This window comes from Hippoglossus stenolepis, chromosome 8 (genome assembly GCF_022539355.2).
Source record: "Hippoglossus stenolepis isolate QCI-W04-F060 chromosome 8, HSTE1.2, whole genome shotgun sequence".
NCBI lineage: Eukaryota > Metazoa > Chordata > Actinopteri > Pleuronectiformes > Pleuronectidae > Hippoglossus > Hippoglossus stenolepis.
In genome coordinates, this window is record NC_061490.1 from 26,303,485 (window position 1) to 26,326,382 (window position 22,898).

The 22,898-nt window shown below is 46.6% G+C and overlaps 1 protein-coding gene across 1 annotated transcript in view; it reads left to right on the top strand.

Annotated features, from left to right (window-relative positions):
- si:dkey-22o22.2 (neural-cadherin) overlaps positions 1 to 22,475 on the top strand; it is a 102,300-nt gene extending 79,825 nt beyond the window's left edge. The window contains exons 17-34 of the mRNA XM_047340865.1: positions 386 to 669; positions 2,609 to 3,238; positions 3,319 to 4,315; positions 5,193 to 5,286; positions 7,461 to 7,645; positions 7,993 to 8,228; positions 10,821 to 11,092; positions 11,494 to 11,708; positions 13,467 to 13,594; positions 13,927 to 14,097; positions 14,365 to 14,472; positions 15,601 to 15,781; positions 16,186 to 16,352; positions 16,453 to 16,720; positions 17,022 to 17,202; positions 17,300 to 17,550; positions 18,440 to 18,597; positions 19,296 to 22,475. Coding sequence (XP_047196821.1) covers positions 386 to 669; positions 2,609 to 3,238; positions 3,319 to 4,315; positions 5,193 to 5,286; positions 7,461 to 7,645; positions 7,993 to 8,228; positions 10,821 to 11,092; positions 11,494 to 11,708; positions 13,467 to 13,594; positions 13,927 to 14,097; positions 14,365 to 14,472; positions 15,601 to 15,781; positions 16,186 to 16,352; positions 16,453 to 16,720; positions 17,022 to 17,202; positions 17,300 to 17,550; positions 18,440 to 18,597; positions 19,296 to 19,964 — 5,195 coding nt within the window. The 3' untranslated portion in view covers positions 19,965 to 22,475. The remainder of the gene's footprint in view (positions 1 to 385; positions 670 to 2,608; positions 3,239 to 3,318; positions 4,316 to 5,192; positions 5,287 to 7,460; positions 7,646 to 7,992; positions 8,229 to 10,820; positions 11,093 to 11,493; positions 11,709 to 13,466; positions 13,595 to 13,926; positions 14,098 to 14,364; positions 14,473 to 15,600; positions 15,782 to 16,185; positions 16,353 to 16,452; positions 16,721 to 17,021; positions 17,203 to 17,299; positions 17,551 to 18,439; positions 18,598 to 19,295) is intronic.
- Positions 22,476 to 22,898: the final 423 nt, after the last annotated feature.

Below are 22,898 nucleotides of genomic sequence, written 5' to 3' on the forward strand. Positions count from 1 at the left end.
GCATTAGGAGGCGAGGGAATGAAAGATAAAATGTGAGAGTAAAGGAAGACTGACCTGGAAGTAGAATGAGAGGGACTCTGCTGCTGTGAGGTCATCAGTGTGTGTGTGTGTGTGTGTGTGTGTGTGTGTGTGTGTGTGTGTGTGTGTGTGTGTGTGTGTGTGTGTGTGTGTGTGTCTCCAGTGTGCAATCAACTGATTTATTTGAATTTGTGTAGCACCACATATCTTCATATCATCCTGTGCGTTAACTTTAAGAAGTTTAGCAGCATCATGACTTTGTTTCCATGAGACAGAAACAAGTCGCTCCTGCTCCTCTGGCTTCAGCTCAGGGTGTCCAGCTCAAACTGACCGATCCTCCTCCTCCTCCTCCTCTTCTTCCTTCTAGGTGCCAACGCCAAGCTGCGTTACCAGATCACCGCAGGAAACGCCATGGGCACCTTCGACGTGGAGCCCGAGGTGGGCACCATCTACGTGGCTCAGCCGCTGGACTACGAGATGGAGCAGCGCTACGAGCTGCGGCTGGTGGCCTCCGACGGGAAGTGGGAGAACGAGACGCTGGTGGTGGTGCAGGTGGTCAACCACAACGACGAGGCGCCCGTCTTCAGCCAGACCGAGTACCAGGCCGTTGTGACTGAGGAGCTCACCCAGCTGCCAGTTTTCATCCTGGAGGTCAGTTCGCTCGTTTGCATGGAAACGACGTCAAAGGTTCATGGTTTAAATCCTGTAAATTAAGTTTAAAGGTTCAGTTTGTAGACTTTAGTGACATCTAGTGGTGAAGTGTCGTGTTGCAGCTGTTGATCTAAATTATTGAACCATAAGCACCGATCCCATCTTCCACTCCAGATGAACGTTGATAACAACCATGAGGCAGGGGCACCGTCACAGTGTTGGGATCAGTTCAAGGTTTAAATGAACCAGATGTGAAAGTGTATCAGGTTCAATGCAGATGTTGGTTTCGCTCCAAACTCCGGAGCATTAGCCTGAAGCTCAGCAGAGATCCAGTGTCCACATGCTAACACGTCGCACATGTGCTTTAACACTACACCACCTGACGGAGGCGCAGAGGAAGGATCTGAAAAGTTGCCTCAGAAAAGTCCGAGTGGACCTCTTTCATCTGCCTTTCGTCACACCTATCTGTGGTGATTCACAGTAATATGCATGTGCCTCCAAACCAAATCAGATCAGAAAGGTGGGAGCGCGTGGACGAGGGCAGGGAGGTGATCCCCGTCAGAGAGGCATGTGTCACCGAGTCCTCAGCCCAGGCCTGCTTCCCTCCGCCTGCTGGAATTGATTTGATGTGCACTCGCTTCCTCTCTAATGCTCTCAATGGTTTCTGTGGCGCCGGGCGGCCGGCCCCTCCCCGAACGCACGCCGCTCGCAGCCCTGTGTATTCATACAATTCAGCAGATAGGGAACGGAGGGGAAAATCCAATTTGAAATGAATATTTTCTGACTTCACCTGCAGCCTCCTCTGTGGCGCTGCGGCTGCTCAGCTTGAATATTGTCGACCTGCATCACGTTGTCAGGAAATACAAAGAGGCAGGAGGGGAAGCAGGCGGCGGGGGGGGGACTTCAAAGGGTTCTGTAAACAAACCCTCTGGTGAGAAAAGGAGACCAAAGGGTAAAAGTGAACTTTTTCATGCTTTTGTTGGCGTCCATTAACTTTTAATTGCATTGTGTGGTGATGACAGATGTGAGGAGTCGCTGCTCGTGTCCCTGGCTCAGACAGAGGCAGGTTCATTAAACAGGACGAAGCTACAGACAAGTGTTCATTCCTGTGTCTGCGGGGGGGCAGCGGCTGCAATCAGCCCCCTGCCTCATGTCCTATTTGCTGGGCTTGACATTTGTACATTATGAAAAAGCAATTCAACTGTTTCGATAAGAAACACGTTGGTGGAAAAACCCTGGTTTCTTTAACTGAACTGGAGTCAAAAGTCTGAGACCAACCTGCTTCTGAAAACACTTTTTATATAATAAAACCTTTTTTATGACCCAAATCATTTCCTGGTAATGTTTTGTGTTTTCTTTATTTTGTTTACAACGTCACTTCGTGTCCCAGAGAATCAACCAGTTCTTCACGTGGGTAGAAACAAAAGACCTGGAAAACATTTTTTAAAGGAATACAAAAAATAATAAGCCCAAATTATACAAGCTGCATCGTCAGAGTTATAATGATCTGCTTTTAGAAGAAGACGATATTTGTGTTTTAAAGCTGCTTTTAAAGGTAAATAATAGTGATTTTTATTAAAGTTTGAAACATGCTTCAAATGACCTGAACACATCTAAAGACAAGAGTGGTCGTGACCACAGTCCGAGGATCCTGGATATTCAAAAAAGATTTTTGCCGGATGCCAGAGCAACCCACCGTTCATCCAGATCTAAGAATCCTCGAGTGATCGGGGCTCCCACCTCGGACCTGGAGCAAAGTTTTAAACTTTATTCTAAACCTAGTCATAAATCTAAACTATCTTAAATTCCTTGTTATTTGTCTTGTGTTGCAGAAACTACAGAAACAAACTAAATGCTGTTTCTGTTTCCAAGGTTTGACTGGGAAGCGTTTTCTGACCTCTACCAGATCCCTTGATAAAATCGTTTTCTCCTTCTGCAGGTGTCAGCCACAGATCCAGACCAAGAGGCCGACCAAACTGCCGTTCGCTACTCTCTCCACGGCCAGGGCGCCGGCGGTGAATTCACCATCGATGAACGCACTGGAAGAATATACGCCCAACGGCGACTGGACCGTGAGGAGCGTCCAGCCTGGAGATTCCTGGTCCTCGCCACAGATGAGGGAGGGGCGGGACTCACAGGATTTGCCGATGTGCTGTTAGAAGTCCAAGATGTCAACGACAATGCTCCCTTCTTCCCGTGTCCAGCACTGGAAGTAGATGGTTGTTTTGTTGGCCAAGTGCCTGAAAACTCCCCCGCAGACACCTCTGTCATGGAGATGCGTGCCATGGACCTGGACGACTCCAATGAGGGCAAGAACGCCGTGCTGACCTACAGCATCATCAAGAACGTCCGCAATGAGATCAACCTCAACCTGTTCTCCATCAATGGCACCACGGGGACCATCTACACCGTTCTACGTTCCCTGAACCGGGAGGCGGAGGACCGGTACCTGGTGGTGGTGGAGGCCAGGGATGGAGGGGGACTAGTGGGGACGGGGACAGCCACCATCATGGTTTCAGATGTCAACGATCACCCGCCCGTCTTCACTCAGAGGATCTACACCACTCAGGTGAGTCAATCTGTCTAAAGCCTCTCCCCTGTCGACATCATCAGTAGATAATAACCATCTACGTCATGTGTGTCTTCCAGGTGACAGAAGACCTGGAGGTGAACAGCGAGGTTTTCGTGGTTTCTGCCACAGATGGAGATGAGGGCGAGAACGCTGTGGTAACCTTCAGCATCGTTGCAGGTGACGAGGACAGGAAGTTCTTCGTGGAAACTGACAAACTTAACAGACGTGGGGTGATAAAGCTGAAGAAGACGGTGGACTTTGAAAAGCCCCACGAGAGAACTTTCAATCTGACCCTGAAGGCTGAGGATGCGGATTTCTTCAGTCTGGCCTACTGTCTCGTTCAGGTGGAAGACTCCAATGACCACGCCCCTGTCTTCCTCCCACAATTCTATGAGTCGCCGGCCATGTCCGAAGACGTTCCCGTGGGGACCATTGTTACTCAGGTGACAGCTTCGGATCTCGACTCAAGCCAAAATGGACGTTTCTCTTACAGTATCTCCAGAGAGTCTGACCCTTACGGTCAGTTCCTGGTGGACCAGTCTGGTTGGGTGGTAGTGGCTGATTCGCTGGACAGGGAGAAAATCTCACAGCACAGGATCATGGTCCTCGCTACAGATGCTGGGACTCCGCCCCTGACCGGAACCGCCATAGTGATGGTGACGGTACTTGATGTTAACGACAATGGGCCGGAGCTCGAGGTCCCCTACGAGCCCGTTGTCTGGGAGAACACGGCGGCACCTCAGGCCGTACGGATGAACAAAACCTCCCTCCTCCTCCACGCCACCGATCGAGACACCTCCACCAATGGCGGACCGTTCTCCATACGACTCCTCATGCTCACCTCAGATGCCACCAACTTCAATTTGACAGATTTTCGGAACGGCAGTGCCGCCATCACAGCCCTGCGAACGTTTGACCGTGAGCGGCAAAAAGAGTACCGCCTCCCGATTCTCATGATTGACAGCGGCTCTCCTCCAATGAGCTCCACCAGCACACTGACGGTTGTGATTGGAGACAGAAATGACCATCCCCACTCGCCAGGACACACCCACTTCATCGTGTACAGTTTTGAGGGTATGTTGTGTTGTGTTGTGTTGTGTTGTGTTGTGTTGGGCTAATTGAAGTGTGGTGTCAGGGATCCAATAACTGACTCTGTATACAATGCATTGTTCTTTTATATATTACTTGATATATAGTTTACTATAAAATACTGTAATAGTCTAATAATTAACACTATAGAACAGGACAACACCTTCAACCCTGATTGTAGCTGTAGAGAACTCGTCAGGTCTGAGGGTTTCAAACCAGCGACTCTGTGATCACAGCCACTCCTCTCTAACCTCCGGGTCCCCTGGTGCCCCCCCCACCACCTCCTGAGTGCTGGTGTTGTTAAGTTCCTGTCACAGTCGACTGCTCGCAGCCTCCCGCTCCAGCCCACATCACTTATTTAGCATTTCATACCATCTGTCAGTCGCTGTAATTTGCTGGAAAAACTAAGGTTTTCCTGTGATGTATTTTTAGTGGATTTCCTCTCTGGGGCCTTTCGACATGAAAGTACATTAACCCGCTAATATGAACCATCCCGTAGCTCAGCAACACGCCACGGAGCAAACAATTAACTCCCAGGTTTGACGAGCTCGTAAACAGGAGCCATTTTAAAAGGTAACTGATTTCACGGCTAAGGAGATTACAGCCGTGTGTTCGGCTTTTTTGGGAAATGGAGGGGGGGGGGGCACTGCGCGTGCAATTCTAATGTGTGCATATCTCCCTGCTGTGCTGTCAAACCATGACCGTGTGTGCCAATGAGGCGTCGCCCGCCACCTTATCTCCTGAAAGAAGCCTCCACACTCCCTCCTTCACTAATATGAATATTTTGGGTCGTACCTTCGGGATCAGCTTCACTCTGAAGTAATTCCTTTTTTCAATCTTTTTATTTCCTGCCTCCTGACAGGTATCCTCCCGACGACGGCGCTCGGACAGGTTCAGTCCCCCGACCTTGATGACTGGAGTGAGAAGGTGTACCGCTTCGAGGGCAAACCCACCAGGTGCTTTGACATAAGAGGCTGAAAGGTGCCGTGAATAAAGAGCAGAGCGATGGAAGTGAAAGTAGAGACAGAAGAGTGGTGGGAGGGCGTGAAGGTCAAGAGGCAGACGAGTTCGAACGAGCACAAGGGAACAGCAGAAAGGAAAAGGGAGAAACTAATGTTATATATAACTACATAATATGTAATAATACATGTGTTGCTGATGGAATATTACATTCATATTCCTGTTTACAAGTTACAGAGAATAGTGTGATTATGACTCATGTCAAGATTACGTCACACGTCTGAGGTCATGTTTTCATCCGTCTGTCTGCAGGATGATTCTAAAGCTAATGAACAGACTTATATTATATTTTGTGGAACATGAACTAAAGAGGAAAATATTCAATATATTTAACATGACGGAATATTCACTCTCTGTGCACGACTTCTAGTTCCAACTGTGTCTGGAAGAGTAAAGCTGTTTTCAGACCGGCACTGAAGTCCAGACATGTTCCACAACTGTTATAATAAAAGTTTTTAATAATAATAGTTTGTAATAATAATAGTTTCTAATTAAAGGGCTTAAACTTGCACACACACTTTTTGCATGGCAGCGTTTTGCAATGAACGAAATATGGAACTCAGCATATTTAGTAAATTCCCTATGTTTTAATTGGGAGTCGAGAGCAGCAAAAACCCAAAATCCATCTAACTTCACTGTATTTGGATGTAAATAGAAATCTCTTCATATCTCAGAACCTGGACAAATGAAAACACTCCCATCAGACAAACTGTGAGTCGGTCTGATGTCAATTTGTCTTATTGTTGGAGCAAACAGAAGAAGTGCCCCCGCAGCCAGAGACACATGAAGACAATAAAAGAGCAGCGCAGGAAGTGACAGATTTAAAATAGAGAGGGAGAGACAGTACAAAGGTGCGGAGCGACGAAGAGGAGAACAGGGACAGAGGAACAGGCAGTTTGAAGGGAGAGACAAAGAAAGAGTGAAAGAGAATGAAAGTGCAGAGGACGGGGAGGAGAGAGGGATGGAAGAGGGGATCTGACTTGTCAGGAACAGTGCTATTAATACTTCATAACCAGCGGTATTGAAAATTCCCAGTGAAGCGCGGCGAGGGCGCGCTCGTTTTGTTTGATGAGGCGAGGCTCCATGCGGACACGTTGAAAGGAGAACCTGATTGCGCTCCCTGCCACCTCCTCTTCTAACGAGACACCTACGAGGAGACACGACGAGAGACGACGAGAGACGACAAGAAACGGCCGAGAACAAAGAAACCGCTAGAGAGAGAGAGAATTACCATAGATACTCCTGAACCGCCAGCCGTCAGCGCGCCAGCCGACAGGTAGCAATTTGTTCACAGTGTGCATCAGGTGTAGGTTGCACTTTATTTACAAGAGACGATTGGAGAGAAACTCGATGGAGAGAAAGAAAACAAAGTGTTTGGGTGAATGAGTCCCAGCGGGCCGTCGACAACATGTGACCTCACAGGAAGTCAAGACAACAAACAACATAAGAGAAGAAGCTCCTGTGTCATTGATCCGCACTGTAAATCATTTCCTGTCAGTGAAGTGCTGCGTCGCAGGGTCTGAGATCTTACAAGCGTGACGTGAATCCAGGAGAAGGTCGAAGCAGTCTCCCCTGCAGCGGGGGTGCTCTATCTCGGTCGCATTTTGGCCTCGATTCAGTCACGATCAATTAATTCGTCTGGTCTGAGAGCTGAAGGTCGGCGTCCGGAGGTTAAACGGTTACATGAGCCTGATGCCACAGACTCAGCAGCGGGTTGGGACCGGGGCCATGTGACCTGGGAGCGCCAAGGTTTCCTGGATCAAGACACCCCCCGCACCGTGTTCATGTTCAACCACAGACGTCCATCTGGTCCCAGTTTGATCTGAGGAATCCCATCTGAGAAAGATTTAATCTCGCATGAAAAACGACATGAACATTGGCACCAGGCCGGACTTCTACCCACAAACCCTTTGGCCTTGTTCCCTTAACGTGGCTCCAGTTCCACCTCAACATCCTGAGAGAAGCTGGTTCAGTTACTGCAGCGTCCACCGGCACAAAGAAGAGCTGCTTATAAACCGACTTCATGTCCAGACAATCGAATACACATGTAAATATTTATTCAAATGCTGTTGTAGTTTGTAACTGTCTGTTCTCTACGCCCGGCTCTCAGGTTGTTCAGTCTGAACCACAGCTCGGGGCAGCTCAGTGTCAGGGAGGGGACGCCTCCGGGGTCGTACCGCCTGCAGGTGCGCGTGTCCGATCACACCTGGCCCGACGTGACCTCCACGGCTCGGGTGGACGTAGTCGAGCTGCAGCAGGACGCCCTGCAGAACGCCGCCTCCATACGCCTGTCCAGTGAGTCCATGGGTGATGCTGATGATGATGTCACACTGTTTTTTCATCCCGATGATGTAACCGTCTCTTTTAAAATGCTGACGCCAAACAAGATTTACACATTCCCCTCCGGTTCCCATGGTAACTGTAATTGACGAGGGCACAATGTTGTATATATCCCAGAATTCCGTGGGGTCCTGGTTTCAGGTGTGTCAGGTCTTTTCCAGTTCTCTTCTTTCATCTCTTCCTTCCTGTCTCTGTATTTTTTCAGCGTTTCATTCCTCGTGTTGTCGATGAATCTAATTCTTCCTCCCTGAAGGTGTATGAGGTCAGTCATGACTCTGTCCACCCTCCTCTTCCTCCCCCAGACCTGACCGTGGAGCAGTTTTTCAGCAGCAGTGGAGGTGAGGAGAGTCGTTTCTCCCTTCTGGGCCGAGCGTTGGCTGAACTCCTGCAGACTTTGCCGGAAAAGGTCCAGATCTTCTCAGTTGGCGACGGGGGGAGACGGGGGGAGAAGGAGCTGGACGTCTGGTTTGCTGCTCATGGCTCGCCGTACTACAAGGCGGAGAAACTGCACGGCTACGTGGCGGCGAACAAATTCAAGGTGAGGAGTCGTAGCCTGAAAATGTTCTGGACAAAGTTCAGGGATCTTGTTTTTCCAACATGAAGTGCAAAGTTCTTGAAGAATTCAAGTTAATTTCTTATGTTGCAACCGTTATTCAGCTGTTTGCTTTCGGCAGCTTCACCGTTTTAATAAATGCACGAATCAAATTAAAACATTGAAATACAATAAACTGCGTAGAATGAGCTCCTCAAGACTTTAAGACTTTAAGACTTTAAGACGTATTCACTGAAACCAGCAGCAACTTCTTTTTTTCTTTTGTTCATTTTCTGTTTTTAATTTAACATAAAACTTCTCTTGCTCTTTAAAGGTGGAAAAACTTCAACACTCCCACTGAATTTGAATTTGATCATTTAATCCAAGTTATTTAAACCGAAAATCAAAAAGGTTAAATAGTTTAATAAAGAGGTTTAAATGCCAGAAACTCAGAACCTGAAAGTGACTAATATCCACTGACATTTACTCTGAGACGGAAGAAAACGGGTGAGATGAACTTCTGTCTCCAAACAGCTTCAATATTCACTTGAAGTACAAAAGTAATGACAGCATATTAAAGTTATTATGGGTTAAAACAAAGAATGATTATCAGAGAGAAAACTCTGAGATTAAAACCCCAAAAACGAGGATATGATCTGAGATTTAAATGGTGCACTTGCTCTGAGGGATTATAAAGTGAAAACTTCAGTCCCACAGATCCCAGTCACTTTCATTCATCTCCAGTGGCCCAAATATTCTGTCGTCAATCTGATAAAAGATAAATTAATATGCAAACAAATAACAAACTCTGTCAAATGAAAGTGTGCGTTTGAACTGAGCTGAAGTCGAAGCTTATGTTGCATTAATTACAAATCAATTAAACATCACATTCACACGTTTGTATGAGCAGCTCAGCACTTAGAGACACTTAACACAGAGTAAACCCTTTAACGCTCGGTCTCACACACACAGACACACACGGACACACACATGAACACACACATGGACACACACGGACACACACATACACACACACGGACACACATGAAACACACACAAGACACACATCCCAACACACATGAACACACACGACACACACATGAACACACACGGACACACATGAACACACACGGACACACACGGACACACACATGAACACACATGGACACACACGGACACACACATGAACACACACGGACACCACGGACAGACACATGAACACACACGGACACACACGGACACACACATAAACACACACGGACACACACGGACACACATGAACACACACATGGACACACACGGACACACACATGAACACACATGGACACACACGGACAGACACATGGACACACATGAACACACACGGACACACACATGAACACACATGGACACACACGGACACACACATGGACACACATGCCACAGGAGGTTAAGTGCAGAGGTTACACATATACGGACTTGTGACTCCAGCAAGTGGCCGCACACACACACACTCACACGCACACAGACACACACTCACAGGACCATGTACACTTCTATATGTGCATATTAATATTTCAGATCCATTAAAAAGCCTGAGAGCAGCTGCTGACCTGAGCTCAGTGACTTCAGAGGCAGGAAGGTGATGAACGTTAGTGAACCATGTAAACACACATGTTAAACACACACGTGCACACACACGTGCACACATATTTTAAAAGGAGGCAGATGAGCCAATTGAAGAATAAATGTTGAAAGTGGAATGTCACTCAGTAGAGTCACGGCCCAACTGTCACTCAAAACGTTACTTTGACCAGATAATAGAACCTGCTCTTCATTATCTCACCTGGATTTTTAATTGGATTTGCACCAAATTACACACACTCATAAATATCAGTTCTCTAAATATGTCTGATTGTTTTCATCTAGATCCATGAGTTATTCTCTGGGAAATCTGAAAAGTGTCAATGATAACGGAAGTGATTAAAATATTCTAGATCCAGACAAACAGACAGGGGTGAAAACATAACGTCATTAATTACATACTAACTGGACCATGCTTAGGTCATAAAAATACTACAGTTATTAGCATTTTAATACGGAAATAAATCAGAAACAGAAGCTTTCTGCAGTAGCTTTATTTCCATTATCTTGTGTTTGGGATTTTAAGTCATTAAAACTCTTTCATGTATCAGATAACTGTACAAGTGGAAAGAATACAGCTGACAGATATTAGCGTGGCTAACGCTAGGCTAACGCAAGGCTAATGTTTGGCAAAGATCTTTTTATTTACACATTTTTCCAAACTTTCTTTAAACTGGAATTTGGAGATTTTTTGTGAGATAATTTTGATCCGTCTAATCAGCTGCTTTTAGCTTATGGTTCGATGCTAGCTTTGTTTTCAGTTATATTTACTCAATAAAGTTGGGTTGGCAAATTTTTGTTTGATCTCTTCATGCTAATTTATGCTACAGTATTAGCCTACTTTCCTCAGCATTAGTTTTAGTTAGCTTCATGCTAACACTTTGTTATAGTTATTATAAGTAGTTATTCACTTTGTGTTTTATGAAGAAACTATGATCTTGTTAATTGTTCCTCTGTCAATCATAACTCTCCCAGCTGGAGGCCACGTTGGGCGTGTCCATCTCTCAGGTGGGCGTTGACGACTGTCCCCACGCCGCCTGTCAGTCGGGCTGCAGCAGCGAGGTTTCCTTCGGCCAGACCCCGGTGGCTCTCAGCTCCGGGAACACGACCCTGGTGTCGCTGGCGGCCTCGACCACGGCTCAGTGCGGCTGCCGGGGCCGAGAGGCCGTCCAGCTGCCCTGCTCCTCTTACCCCACCAGCCCCTGCTTCAACGGGGGCACCTGCCAGGACGGACCCGTGGGACACAGGTGGGTCCAGGTTCTGTCTTCTGTCCATGAGCGATACGCAGCCGACTTCAGGATCAGTTTGATTCATCTCCTGGACAGTTACACTACATTTAACTAGTTTAATTCTGCTTTGTGTTCGTCTCAATTTAATGAATGTTTCATGTCTGGAGAGTTTTACAAGTGGAACAGTGAGTTATAAAGGAAGATCAAGATGAACAGTATTTATTTTACTGTTTTAATTGAAAACAAGATGTTTCTCAACCCATCAGATTAAACTACTGCTCATACCTCGTATATCTGGTAACTTAACAAACTACTATTAGATGTTGATTGTGAAAGTTTCTCCTCTCAGAGGTTTGAACAGCTTCTATCAACAGGATCCTCAGTGTTCATGTTGTTAAGGATTGAATTGTGTTTCTCAGATGTCAGTGTCCTCCCATGTACGACGGCCCCGAGTGCCAGCAAACCAAGCACAGCTTCGGTGGCCAGGGCTACGCCTGGTTCCCCCCCATCATGCCCTGCTTCCAGAGCCACATCTCCCTGGAGTTCCTGGCCGAGTCGGCCAATGGGCTGCTCCTCTACAACGGGCCGGTGGGCCCCGCCAACTCTGAGGAGCAGGAGGACTTCATCGCCATCGGTGAGTTTCCTGCTGAAGTGCCAGTGAGCAAGGTGCTTGAGCATATTCTTTGTTCTTTGTGAAAAGACTTTGTAAAGATCAGGTGAAGTCGACATGAAGCTTTTTAGTTTCTATAAAAAAATCTTTGTGATGTTTACTTTGTGTTGTGAGCAGAAGAAAAACTATAAAACTGTAAAATAATACTAGAGTTTATTCCTCAGTCAGAAACATGTGAACTCTGCAGCTGCTTCGTCAGAGACGGAAAGTGTTTGAAACTCGACGTCCTTTAGCTTAAAGACTCATTTTTTTACTAAGCTGCAACAAACAGGCTAATCTCACAGTGGCGGTTGGAGCACGCCGCCGCTCGTCCTCTTCAACAAAGACAGAATCCATCTGTTGCAGTTTCTCAGGAGACAAACGGCTTCGTGAAGTTTAATGTCAGCTCCCGGGGGTCCAGTTGTGGCCTTAACGGATTAGCCTGCAGATCTCCTTTCAAACACTTCATGCATAATTTGATGGCATTAACGTAACGTAACGATTGAGCCCGAGCTGCTGCGCTGCGGGTTCAGCATTGATCACTCTGTAGCGTCACGTGTTCGATAGCATGGCTCTGAGGTTAATCAGGTCAAACACACATCTGATTATGGAGTGGATGATATTGAAGCTTACACAGCGATACAGGGAGCTGAGGTCGGAGGTTTGGTCACGTGACATCCGCTCCACCCAAGTACCACACACGCATGAACTCTTCAGAAACATGAAGAGTAGAGCTCAAGCCTTCGCCGAGGTCAGTCACTTGAATTCTGTCAAACTGCACCAAACTTCACTCTCATCAGTTGGAGAATATGTCAGTGAAATGTTAAATATCTCACAGAGATCCTCACCAAACTGTGATGTCTCCCATGTGTCATCCTTTAACTGTTGAAATCTGTTCACTGGTTTTTTGAATAAACAGACAAACACGTTTTCACTTTACTCCGTTTTCTTTTCAAAGCTTTCAAAATCGTATCTTTTGTCTTTTGTTATCTCGGCCAAGGAGGTTTTGATTCCATCTGTTAGTTTCTGTCTGTCCGTCTGTCTGTCTGTCTGTCTGTCCGTCTGTCTGTCTGTCTGTGTCTGTCTGTCTGTCTGTCTGTCTGTCTGTCCGTCCGTCTGTCTGTCTGTCCTGTCTGTCCGTTCGTCTGTCTGTCTGTCTGTGTGTCTGTCTGTCTGTCTGTCTGTTCGTCTGTCTGTCCCCGTCCGTCTGTCTGTCCGTCTGTCTGTCTGTCTGTCTGTCTGTCCGTCTGTCTGTCCGTCCGTCCGTCTGTCCGTCTCTCTGTCCATCTGTCTGTCTGTCTGTCTGTCTGTCTGTCTGTCTGTCTGTCTGTCTGTCTGTCTGTCTGTCTGTCCGTCTGTGTGTCTGTCTGTCTGTGTGTCCGTCTGTCTGTCTGTCTGTCTGCAGCATTACAATCAGCCAGCAGGTGGAAGGACGTGTTGATTCAGGAAAGAACTCATTCCATTTGAATCTGGTCCACGAATCTCTTTCTTTAACATTTCTTCATTTCTTCACTGATCTTGATGAAAATCACTTTGATTCAGACGTTTGATCTGCAGCAGCTTGACTGGATTCGAGGAGGAATGAACTGAGCGATGTTCCAGTTTTACCTCGTGTTTCTTTATATCTTGTCTTTGTATTTCCTCATTGAAAAAAGATGAACTTCAATTTTTATTGTTATATGAAGAGTCTCGTATTGTTTCAATGTGAAGAGAGAAAACTCAGAGTCTGATGTTTCGCTGCAGAGCTGAGGAACGGGGTTCCAGCTCTGAGTATCAACCACGGGTCCGGAACGCTGACACTGCAGCTGCCTCCCAAATCCACCGCCACCGACCGCCGCTGGCATCGCCTCGACGTCATCAGCGATGGGAAGGTAGGAAGGACGGGGGTTGGACGGATGATTCACTAACTTTGTCTTCTGTTTGATTAAAGATATGTTTTATATGTTTGTTTTTCACAGTTAAATTATCATTTTGAAACTTTTCATGATGTCGTTAAAGATCAAATGTTTTCACAATTCCATTAGTGTTTTATTTATGAGCAAAACAAAGTGTAAAGACAGAAAATAACTTAATGTGAAGAACCAGGAGACTTCTGATGAGATGAATATCTGAGGTCCTCCTCATTCTGTGAGACGATACTGAGGGTTTCTAACAGCTGTGTGTGTGTGTGTGTGTGTGTGTGTGTGTGTGTGTGTGTGTTCAGGCCGTCCAGCTGATTCTGGACCAGTGTGGGGGGGCTGCAGTGAACGAGGTGGAGGGTGTGGGGGCACTCAGGAGGTGGACGAGTCAGGCTGCAGAGCTGCAGGAGAAACACCCGGGAACCAGAGGTGAGTTCAAACCTGGAGACACCAGAGACCAGCGTGTCACTGTGCACGTTCACTGTGCACGTTCACTGTGCACGTTAAACAGACACGTTTAAAAATAAAAAAATTAATATATATATATATATATATATATACATATATTTTGAAGTGTGTTGTTCCTCTTCTGCTTTATTTGACCTGCTGCTCTGATTTCCATCCTCCTCAACTCTGCTGACTCCTCCTCCTCCTCCTTCCTCCTCCTCCTCCTCCTCCTCCTCCTCCTTCTTCTTCCTCCCCCACCCTCCTCCTCCGTATGCACCCCCACCTGTGTTCTCCAGCTATCTGAATGTGTTCCAGCCTCTTCAGTTGGGGGGAAGGAGACATCTCCTCACAGACGTTACCACAGTTTCACCGGCTGCATCCGCAACCTGGTGGTGGACAGTCAGGTAACATCACAGTGTGTGTGTGTGTGTGTGTGTGTGTGTGTGTGTGTGTGTGTGTGTGTGTGTGTGTGTGTGTGTGTGTGTGTGTGTGTGTGTGTGTGTGTGTGTGTCTCACAGTGTTAATATAAAGTGTACGTAGCTCGACTCTCACTCTTTATGAAACCACATCTAAATTCACTAGATCCAGATTTTCATTTGAATCATTATGTTGAGCTTATTTTCTTCATCCTGTTTTATTAATTCTTCTTCCACCAGGTTTCATGTTAATCTGTCATTTGGTTTTAACGTATTCCTGCGAAATAACAAACACAGATAAAAACTCCTCGTCGGAGGAAACAAAGAACCAACGGCTCTGGTCTGAAACCTTCATGTGCTGCTCTACAACACAGCAGCTGGTTCCTTTTCAAACTCTCTGAACCAGCCTGTGTTTGCTGAAGTTCAGTGTCAAACAACAACAGAAGTGATTTTTAAAGCTTGAAAAGATTCCAAGGGACGATCACACTTTCAATTCTCTTGCTGCTATTTGTCGTCAGCAAAGTTTAAACGATTTCATCCTCGCTTAAAATACTAAAATGTGCTGAGATCAAGGCAAAAAAAAAAAACTGAAGATGACAATTTTAAAGTTGACTCATCTTTCTACCTGACAACATCCATCTGTGCTGATCCCCAGAGGATGAATCACAGCGTGAACGACCCTCTGGCACCACCGTCACCTTCCGTTTCATTAGCTTCCAAATGGTTAAAAGAAAGAGAAACGTAATCCACCGTAACCCGCTTCTCTTCTCTCTGTAATCAGAGCCGGCCTCCAGATTCCTTCAGAAATTCAGAACACATTTTGGGGTTCACGCGTTAAGGTGGTTTGACACACCACAAAATGCAGCTGCTGCACGGCTGCCAGCTGGAAACAATGGGCTTGTTTAGAAATGTAGTGCATGTCAAATTCAGTCTGTATCTCATCCTCAAACGGAGGGAAACTGCAGAATAAGAGAAACGCAGCCGGAATCGCAGCAGGCGTTTGGAAAACCTGCGGAGGAAGTGGCTGTGATGAGGATAAAATCAAAAAAAGGAAAATGATTTAAAGAACAACAAGATAATCAGAACCCTCCGTCCCTCCGTCCCTCCGTCCCTCAGGTGTACGACCTGGCGTCTCCAGGTGAGAGTGTGGACAGCGCCCCCGGGTGCAGGCTGACAGACGGGGTGTGTGTGACGGCAGATAATCCGTCGTGTGGCGTTCACGCCTCCTGCCTCGCCGACTGGGGCTCCTTCAGCTGCGAGTGCCACCCGGGGTACACCGGACACAAGTGTGACAAAGGTGAGAGGCTGTGTGTGTGTGTGTGTGTGTGTGTGTGTGTGTGTGTGTGTGTGTGTGTGTGTGTGTGTGTGTGTGTGTGTGTGTGTGTGTGTGTGTGTGTGTGTGTTTGCATGTTTTGGGATCCGACTTTATTTCTTTTACCAGATGATCCCACACAGAGAATATGAACCAATCACAGAGACTCGTCTTTGTTAAATTTAACCCGAGAGCATCGACTGAGAACAAAGATGGACGACGCGTCTCCACTTCCTCTCAGGATCCAGAAATGAATCCTAAAGAAACGCACATCATCAGAGTCGTGCAGCAGTGACCGTGGAGCCGTGGTGTCGAGGTCCAACTTGTCACAGTGTTAAAAAAAACTTTATTCAAACATGCTTTTAACACGTATTCGTCCCCCCCCCCAGTCGTCCCTGAGTTTTCCTTCGACTCAGGCAGCATCGTGCGTTACCAGCTCAGAGGAGGCGGCAGCTCGCGTCGCACCAACGTCCAGCTGCTCCTCCGGACCAGAGCCGCCTCGGGCACCCTGCTCTCCGTGACATCCCGGGAAGCCAGCGAGTACCTCGTCCTGGAGGTGAGTCGAAGCTTCCACACATTTCTCCTCCTAAAAAGTTCAGTTTTTTTAACCGGCTGTAAAGTTTAATGCCTTCGTATGAAATCTTCGTCTCTCTCAGGTCACAGAGGGTCACCTCGCTGTTCGCGCCAACCTCGGCGACGGCGCCAGCGCCCTGCGGCTCCTCAGTCAGCGGGTAGACATCGGGCAGTGGGTCCTGGTCAGCCTCAGTCGCCATGACAACGTGTTCACCCTGCGGCTGGAGCAGGGCGGAGGGTCGCGGGAGGTCCAGGCGCGGCTGGGGAGCCGCAGGGAGATTGTGGTCCACCCCGGCAGTGTGATGGTCGGAAACGGCCCGAACGCCGGAGACAAGGCGGCAGACTTTCACGGTGAGATGTGGATCTGATCTGGATTCTGTTGATGTTGAACAATTCATCTGATTGGCTGCAACAAAGGACGCTTTTATTGAGTGAACAGCCGCCATGAAAACTGGTTTAAAGATGTCACGTGACATTGTGACATCACCACAAACTGCTGTTGGCTTTGATGGAGAAACAGGAGCTAAGACCAAGTGTTGGATAAAGTTTTGACTTATTATTATTTGACGTCTCTCAGTTTGAACCTCAGATCCATGATGGTGGATCTGTCCTCCGTCTGTCTCGCAGTATCTCAGACCCTCTCTCCTTGCAGGCTGCCTGCGGGACGTGCGTTTGAACGGTCAGGTCCTCCCTCTGGACGGGCAGAGCCGGGACCTTGTGACGGTGCTGGAGAGGCGGGGCGTCACCTCAGGGTGCGCCAGCGACGCCTGCAGCAGCCAGCCCTGCCGCAGCCCGCTGCGCTGCATCGACCTGTGGAGGAAACACCAGTGCAGGTAGAAGACGCCCAAACTGCAGACACACGTCCCAGCAGACCCCCTGCTGGTCTATTAGTGTAACAGTAATCATTTCTCCCTCTGTGTCGTCTCCCAGGTGTCCTGGCGGTCAGGTGACCGTGACCGATGAGTCGGGTCAGCAGCGTTGCAAGCCGTCACCATGCGGACTTTATTCCTGCCGAAACGGCGGCACGTGCCAGGCACTGTCAGCCGACAGCTACCGGTGCCGGTGTCAGGAGGGGTTCAGAGGTCAGCGCTGCGAGCTGGGGCAGGTCAAAGGTCACCGGCTGGCCGCCCTCAGTCCCAGCTCCATCCTCGCCATCAGCATGTGTCTCCTCGTCTTCTTTGGTGAGAGACCAGAGGTTTTTATTGGTTCAATTTAAAGAGAACAAACTGAACTTTAATAAACTTTATACGGTCTGAAATTTAACAGATTTTATTTATATTCACATATAAAACTTCTTCAACTGCTTTTTTAGAACTTCTACGTGCTTCATGCGTCACATCAATGAATTTATAAAAAGATTGGCGACAGATCCCAATGAACCCAAATCACCTGGATCGCCCCCTGGTGGCTGGCTGCAGTTTAGGTCGAAAGCCCTGCCTCCTCCATGTTAGTACTGGGACAAAATCACCAAAAAGTCAAAGTGCTCGTCTAATAAATGTTTTTCCAAAAAGTCAGAGTCATTTCTGATCATCACTTAGTTTCTTAAGGTTTCAGTCACTTAGGAATAACGATGAGTGAGTCAGAACCATCAGACACACACACAGTTGTGTAACTGTAACAATCAATAACTTTTCCATCAGCGTCGATCAGGAAACGATGAGTGTTGACGTAGAGAGGTTTCAGTTACATAAAGCTTCTATTTTTAGAACGTCAGCTCTTCTCCTCTGAACATCACAGGTTGAAGAAGCAGCTTCTTCCTCAGAAAGTGTCCGTGGTGGTTAATTTAGAAAATGACTAAGGACGTTAAAGTCTGATTCTCCAGCTTCTGGTGACTCGTTAGTGTTTCACTGTGGTGATCATAACAATGTGAACGAGCATCGAACTGATTTATTGAGACTAAACGGCTCCACAGAGCAGCTTTAATGAGCTGCTGCTGCAGACGTACAGGAAGGAAACGAAACGTGTCCCGGTGGTGCAAGGATGCATATTTATACTGTCCTGTGTGTGTGTGTGTGTGTGTGTGTGTGTGTGTGTGTGTGTGTGTGTGTGTGTGTGTGTGTGTGTGTGTAGCGGTGCTGGTGGCGGTGACGGTGTGGAACCAGAAAGGCAGCCGCAACAAGTTCAGGAAGCGCGGAGTTTACCACATCCCTGCTGAACACGAGAGCTGGGAGGACATCCGAGAAAACATCCTCAACTACAATGAGGAGGGGGGGGGCGAGCAGGACCAGGTACACACACAGATAGACACACACACACACACACACACAGTATGTAGATCAGAGTATTTGTGGTTGTGAGTTTTCATTTTTAATTTCAGTCAAACAACCTCGAGCTGAACGAAGGACTCGCAGACAGATGATAAAAATAAAATAGATCGTGACCTTCATGTTGTTTTTTATGTGAGATGTGAAGTGAAGATTATTTTTATTTGTCACATAATAAATAATGGATAAATAAAAGATCCTTTGATTGTGACGCGATTAAAATGTGTTAAACTAAAACGTCCTGTCGCCTTAAATCAAACTGTGGATTCTCAGCGTTTGAACAACACGAGTCAACAAAATATTCAACATATGTTTTTATTTTTACGAGTTAAGTTTATTACTATTTGAATGAATTGTTTCATATTCCATCTTTAAGTTCTTTTATTCCAGTTTCATTTCAGCAGCTGTTTCCTGTGTTTGTCGAGGATGTTGTTCTTTGAACTGATTGTGTGATGTTTAGTTCACGGGTTAGGGTTAGAGAATCCGATTTCCCAGAATGATCCTTTCACTCAGTAATAAACATATTAACCCTTTTCCAACTCAAACTGAACCCAGCGTCTGAAGTGAAGATGAGATTGTGCAGCTGTTCCTAATAAAGTGCTCTGAGTGTAGATAAGTGATGTGAGTCCGGCGTGTGACCTTCCTCCCTCCTCTTCCTTTAGAACGGATATGACATCACGGAGTTGAAGCGTCCCCTGTGCTCCAGCCTGTCTCAGTCTTCGTCCTGCACCACCGCCCCGCTCATCAAATCCTCCCCCGGCTCCCAGGAGGAGGTTCACCCGTCCGGCTCCTCCTGCAGCTCGGGCGCCCCGTACCTCAGCATCCCACATCACCACCATCATCAGCACGCCGCCGCCAGCTACAGCGGCGACGCAGCCTACGCCAACTACACCGCTCTCGCTGGCAGGGAAGTGGAGACGAGCGACGCGGGAAGTTGCGCTGACACCGGCCACCAGGGGTCCCGCTCCCACGTGGACTTTAAGAGCTACGTGGCTCGGATCATCTGGGAGGCCGACAATGACAGTGAGGCGCTCCCGCCAGACGCCTACCACGTCTGGTTCGTGGAGGGCTCGGGGTCGTCGGTGGGAAGCCTCAGCTCGCTGGGGTCGGCCGCATCCCGTGGAAACGTCAACGCCAGTCAGGGCGACGCAGAGGAAGAGGAAGATGAAGACGAAGGAGGGTTTGTTTACGACAGGCTGTCGCGATGGGGCCCGAAGTTCCAGGCTCTGAGCAACATGTACGACCGGCCCCAGCTGAGCCTCACGTACAAGGACGCGATCACCTACATACAGAGGAGCCACAGTCACGACCATCTGCCTCACCACCACTAGGGGGCACTACACAACCCCACCCACCTACATGCACACTTAACAGACTGGAGGGGGCACTGTGCTGCCTTCACGTCAAATCAGAAAATGCATAAGGTTAATAAATCATTTATGAGTGAATATAAACAATGTTCAAAAGAATATTTTTGCAATAAAAAGTAAATCACGTGAGTCGTTCGCTCTGAATTGAACGTGTCGCAGGTAGAGTTGTGTTGCCCCCCCCCCACAGGTGTGGCAGAGCTCACCTGACTGAGTCAGAAAGGTGTCAATCAAACCTCCTGGGGACACGCCCACACAGGGCACAGAGGGCCTCGAAATCTGATTGGCTGCAACAAGCACCACCTGAGCAAACCCTCAGTGCTGATTGGCTGTTGGCTCTGACAGACAGGAGGCTCAGCAGGAAGTCAGTGATCATGTGACGAGCAAACGGAGAAACTCTGACGTGAGTAAAATCTGAAACATCTGAGTTCCCTCGGTTTTTCGACAACATAATTTGATCCATAATTTTCTCAGTGAATCGACGACAGAACGTTTCATTTTGTCCTGAATATAAAATGTGAGACAAAGGAAAACGATGATTAACACGAACCTTGTTTCTGGCTGAAACTCAAACAAACTCAAAATGACGATTTTGACGTTTATGTTCCAGCAGCTTGTTCTCAGCGGCTGTTTCAGTAAATCTCGATGTGACGTGAACGCAGCAGGTAAACGATGTCGCTGTCGGACGTTCATCACGTGACCCGGGTCATTCTGAGTGGAGTCGTGGTTTAACGTTTAAAGCACATAGAGAGATGTTCGTGTCTCAGCTTTACACAGAAAAATGTTATACAACTATTTATTTTTCCTTTTTTTGGTTTGTTTTGTTTCTCTTTTTCCTCTGTTCGTGAAACACGACCACGTGAAGTCGCGGTTCTGCTTTAAGGTCGTTTTAATCTTTTTATTTCTGTATTTTTGACCCGACAACACAAACAAAACGTCTCTGAAGGACAAACAGATGTTTTCTTGAGAAACTGTTTCCACAGATGAAGTCGACCTCAGACAAACTCGGAGCCGTTCATTCCTCTTCCTACTTCCTGTTGCAGGAGGATTCAGAGTCGATTCCTCAGTGAAACCAGATGAATCAAAAAACACGTTTTAACTTTCTCAGCGTTTCCAAACTTTAATAGTTTGTTTTCAGATGACAGATTATTTTTTTACTCCCTTGTAGAAACGTGCAGTCGGGATTTGCTCCGTGTGGATGTTCTGCGTCACGTCACGTTTCGGTGTTTGGTTTGTTTTCCCGTCGGCTCAGAGGAAGAAGCTCTGAAACGTTCTCTGAACATTTACAGATCCAGAAGCTGAGTCATGAACCCGTCGACGCTCAGAGTCCACGTCACGTTTCAAATGTTTCTTATTCATGATGAAACTATTAAAGAAGCACAAAACAAAACCTTGAATCATCGTGAATTATGTTTAAATGGTGTTGAAGCGACGCTGCAGTTTGTCGTCTGGTGACAGAAAAACAAAACACGTCTCTCAGGTCACTTTTCACGTCACGATGTCAAAGTAACGTAAAGGAAAAAAAATGAGTTGCACTATTTTTTTAAACTAACTTTATCAGTTTCAACAAAACATCCAACCATCAGTGACTCACAGGAAGAAACAACTTTGAAATAATAAAATAACTTTAGTTATTTGTAAATTTAAATTGAATGAAGAACTTGACTTAAGAAAAGATCCATAGGTCACTGATTTAAATGTAATCTGAAACCTCACCACTAGGTGTCACTAAACACTGTGCCCGTTCAATAGTTTGTTTGTTTCTCAGCTTCTGTAAAAAACTGTTTGTTCAGTTTGTGTGAAAACGTTTTTTCGAGCTTTTCCTCGATGAGGACGTGATATTTTTTATTTGACTTTCTTAAGAACGAATAAGTGAAACAGTTTGTTTTTTTCGTCAGAGCATTTGTTTGGTCGTGTCCTGAGACTTTGACCAGCGTCGTGTCTGAAGGTCGTTTCCCAGCCTACCTCTCGTCTTCGTACGTTGTCACAACTCGGCCCGATGAATGTAGTTTTATAAGAAACTCCTGGGTTTTCAGGAGACGGTCGGAGAGTCCGAGCAGACGAACGACAATCGGAGATGTAAAGTGAATTTAATCTCACAGGAGACGTGCGTCAATCAATCCTGGATAAATGTTTTTATCCTAAAGTCAGAATCTTTGCTGCTGAGATTTTAGTTTTTTTTCTCAACTCTTGGTCCCGTTCGTTAAAAGAAAATGGAACGAAAACCTAAAGAATCGTTTCAACACAGTTTATTATTAATGAGCTGACGTGAAGCTCCAGATGTTTTCACCTGTTCCACATCTGCTCATGTTTGTTGTGAATCCAGTGTTTTTGAAAGCGTTGGAATGTGTGTTGAGTGTAAGTGAGAGCGCTGCTGATCTGTACCATGTGATGTACATATGAACGTTTTCTAGAAACCCCACAGAAAATATTCCTTTTGTATTCGACTTTTAATAAAAAGACTTTTCCCCCAAACCTTTGATTTTTAAGAATTTTATTTGAAGGACGGACACGACAGAAAAGACGAACTCCTCTGATCACAATTCATGTTCGAGGATTATTATTCACTGGAATGAAATCCTGGATCTTTTCTGGTTCAACGATCGTGAATCTGCAAAGTCTGAGGCGATGATTCATTTAATCACTCTCCTCATCATGAGAGACATGATGTCATCATGAGAGACATGATGTCATCATTAGAGACATGATGTCATCATTAGAGACATGATGTCATCATGAGAGACATGATCTCATCATTAGAGACATGATCTCATCATTAGAGACATGATGTCATCATTAGAGACATGATGTCATCATTAGAGTCATGATGTCATCATTTGAGTCATGATGTCATCATTAGAGACATGATGTCATCATTAGAGACATGATCTCATCATT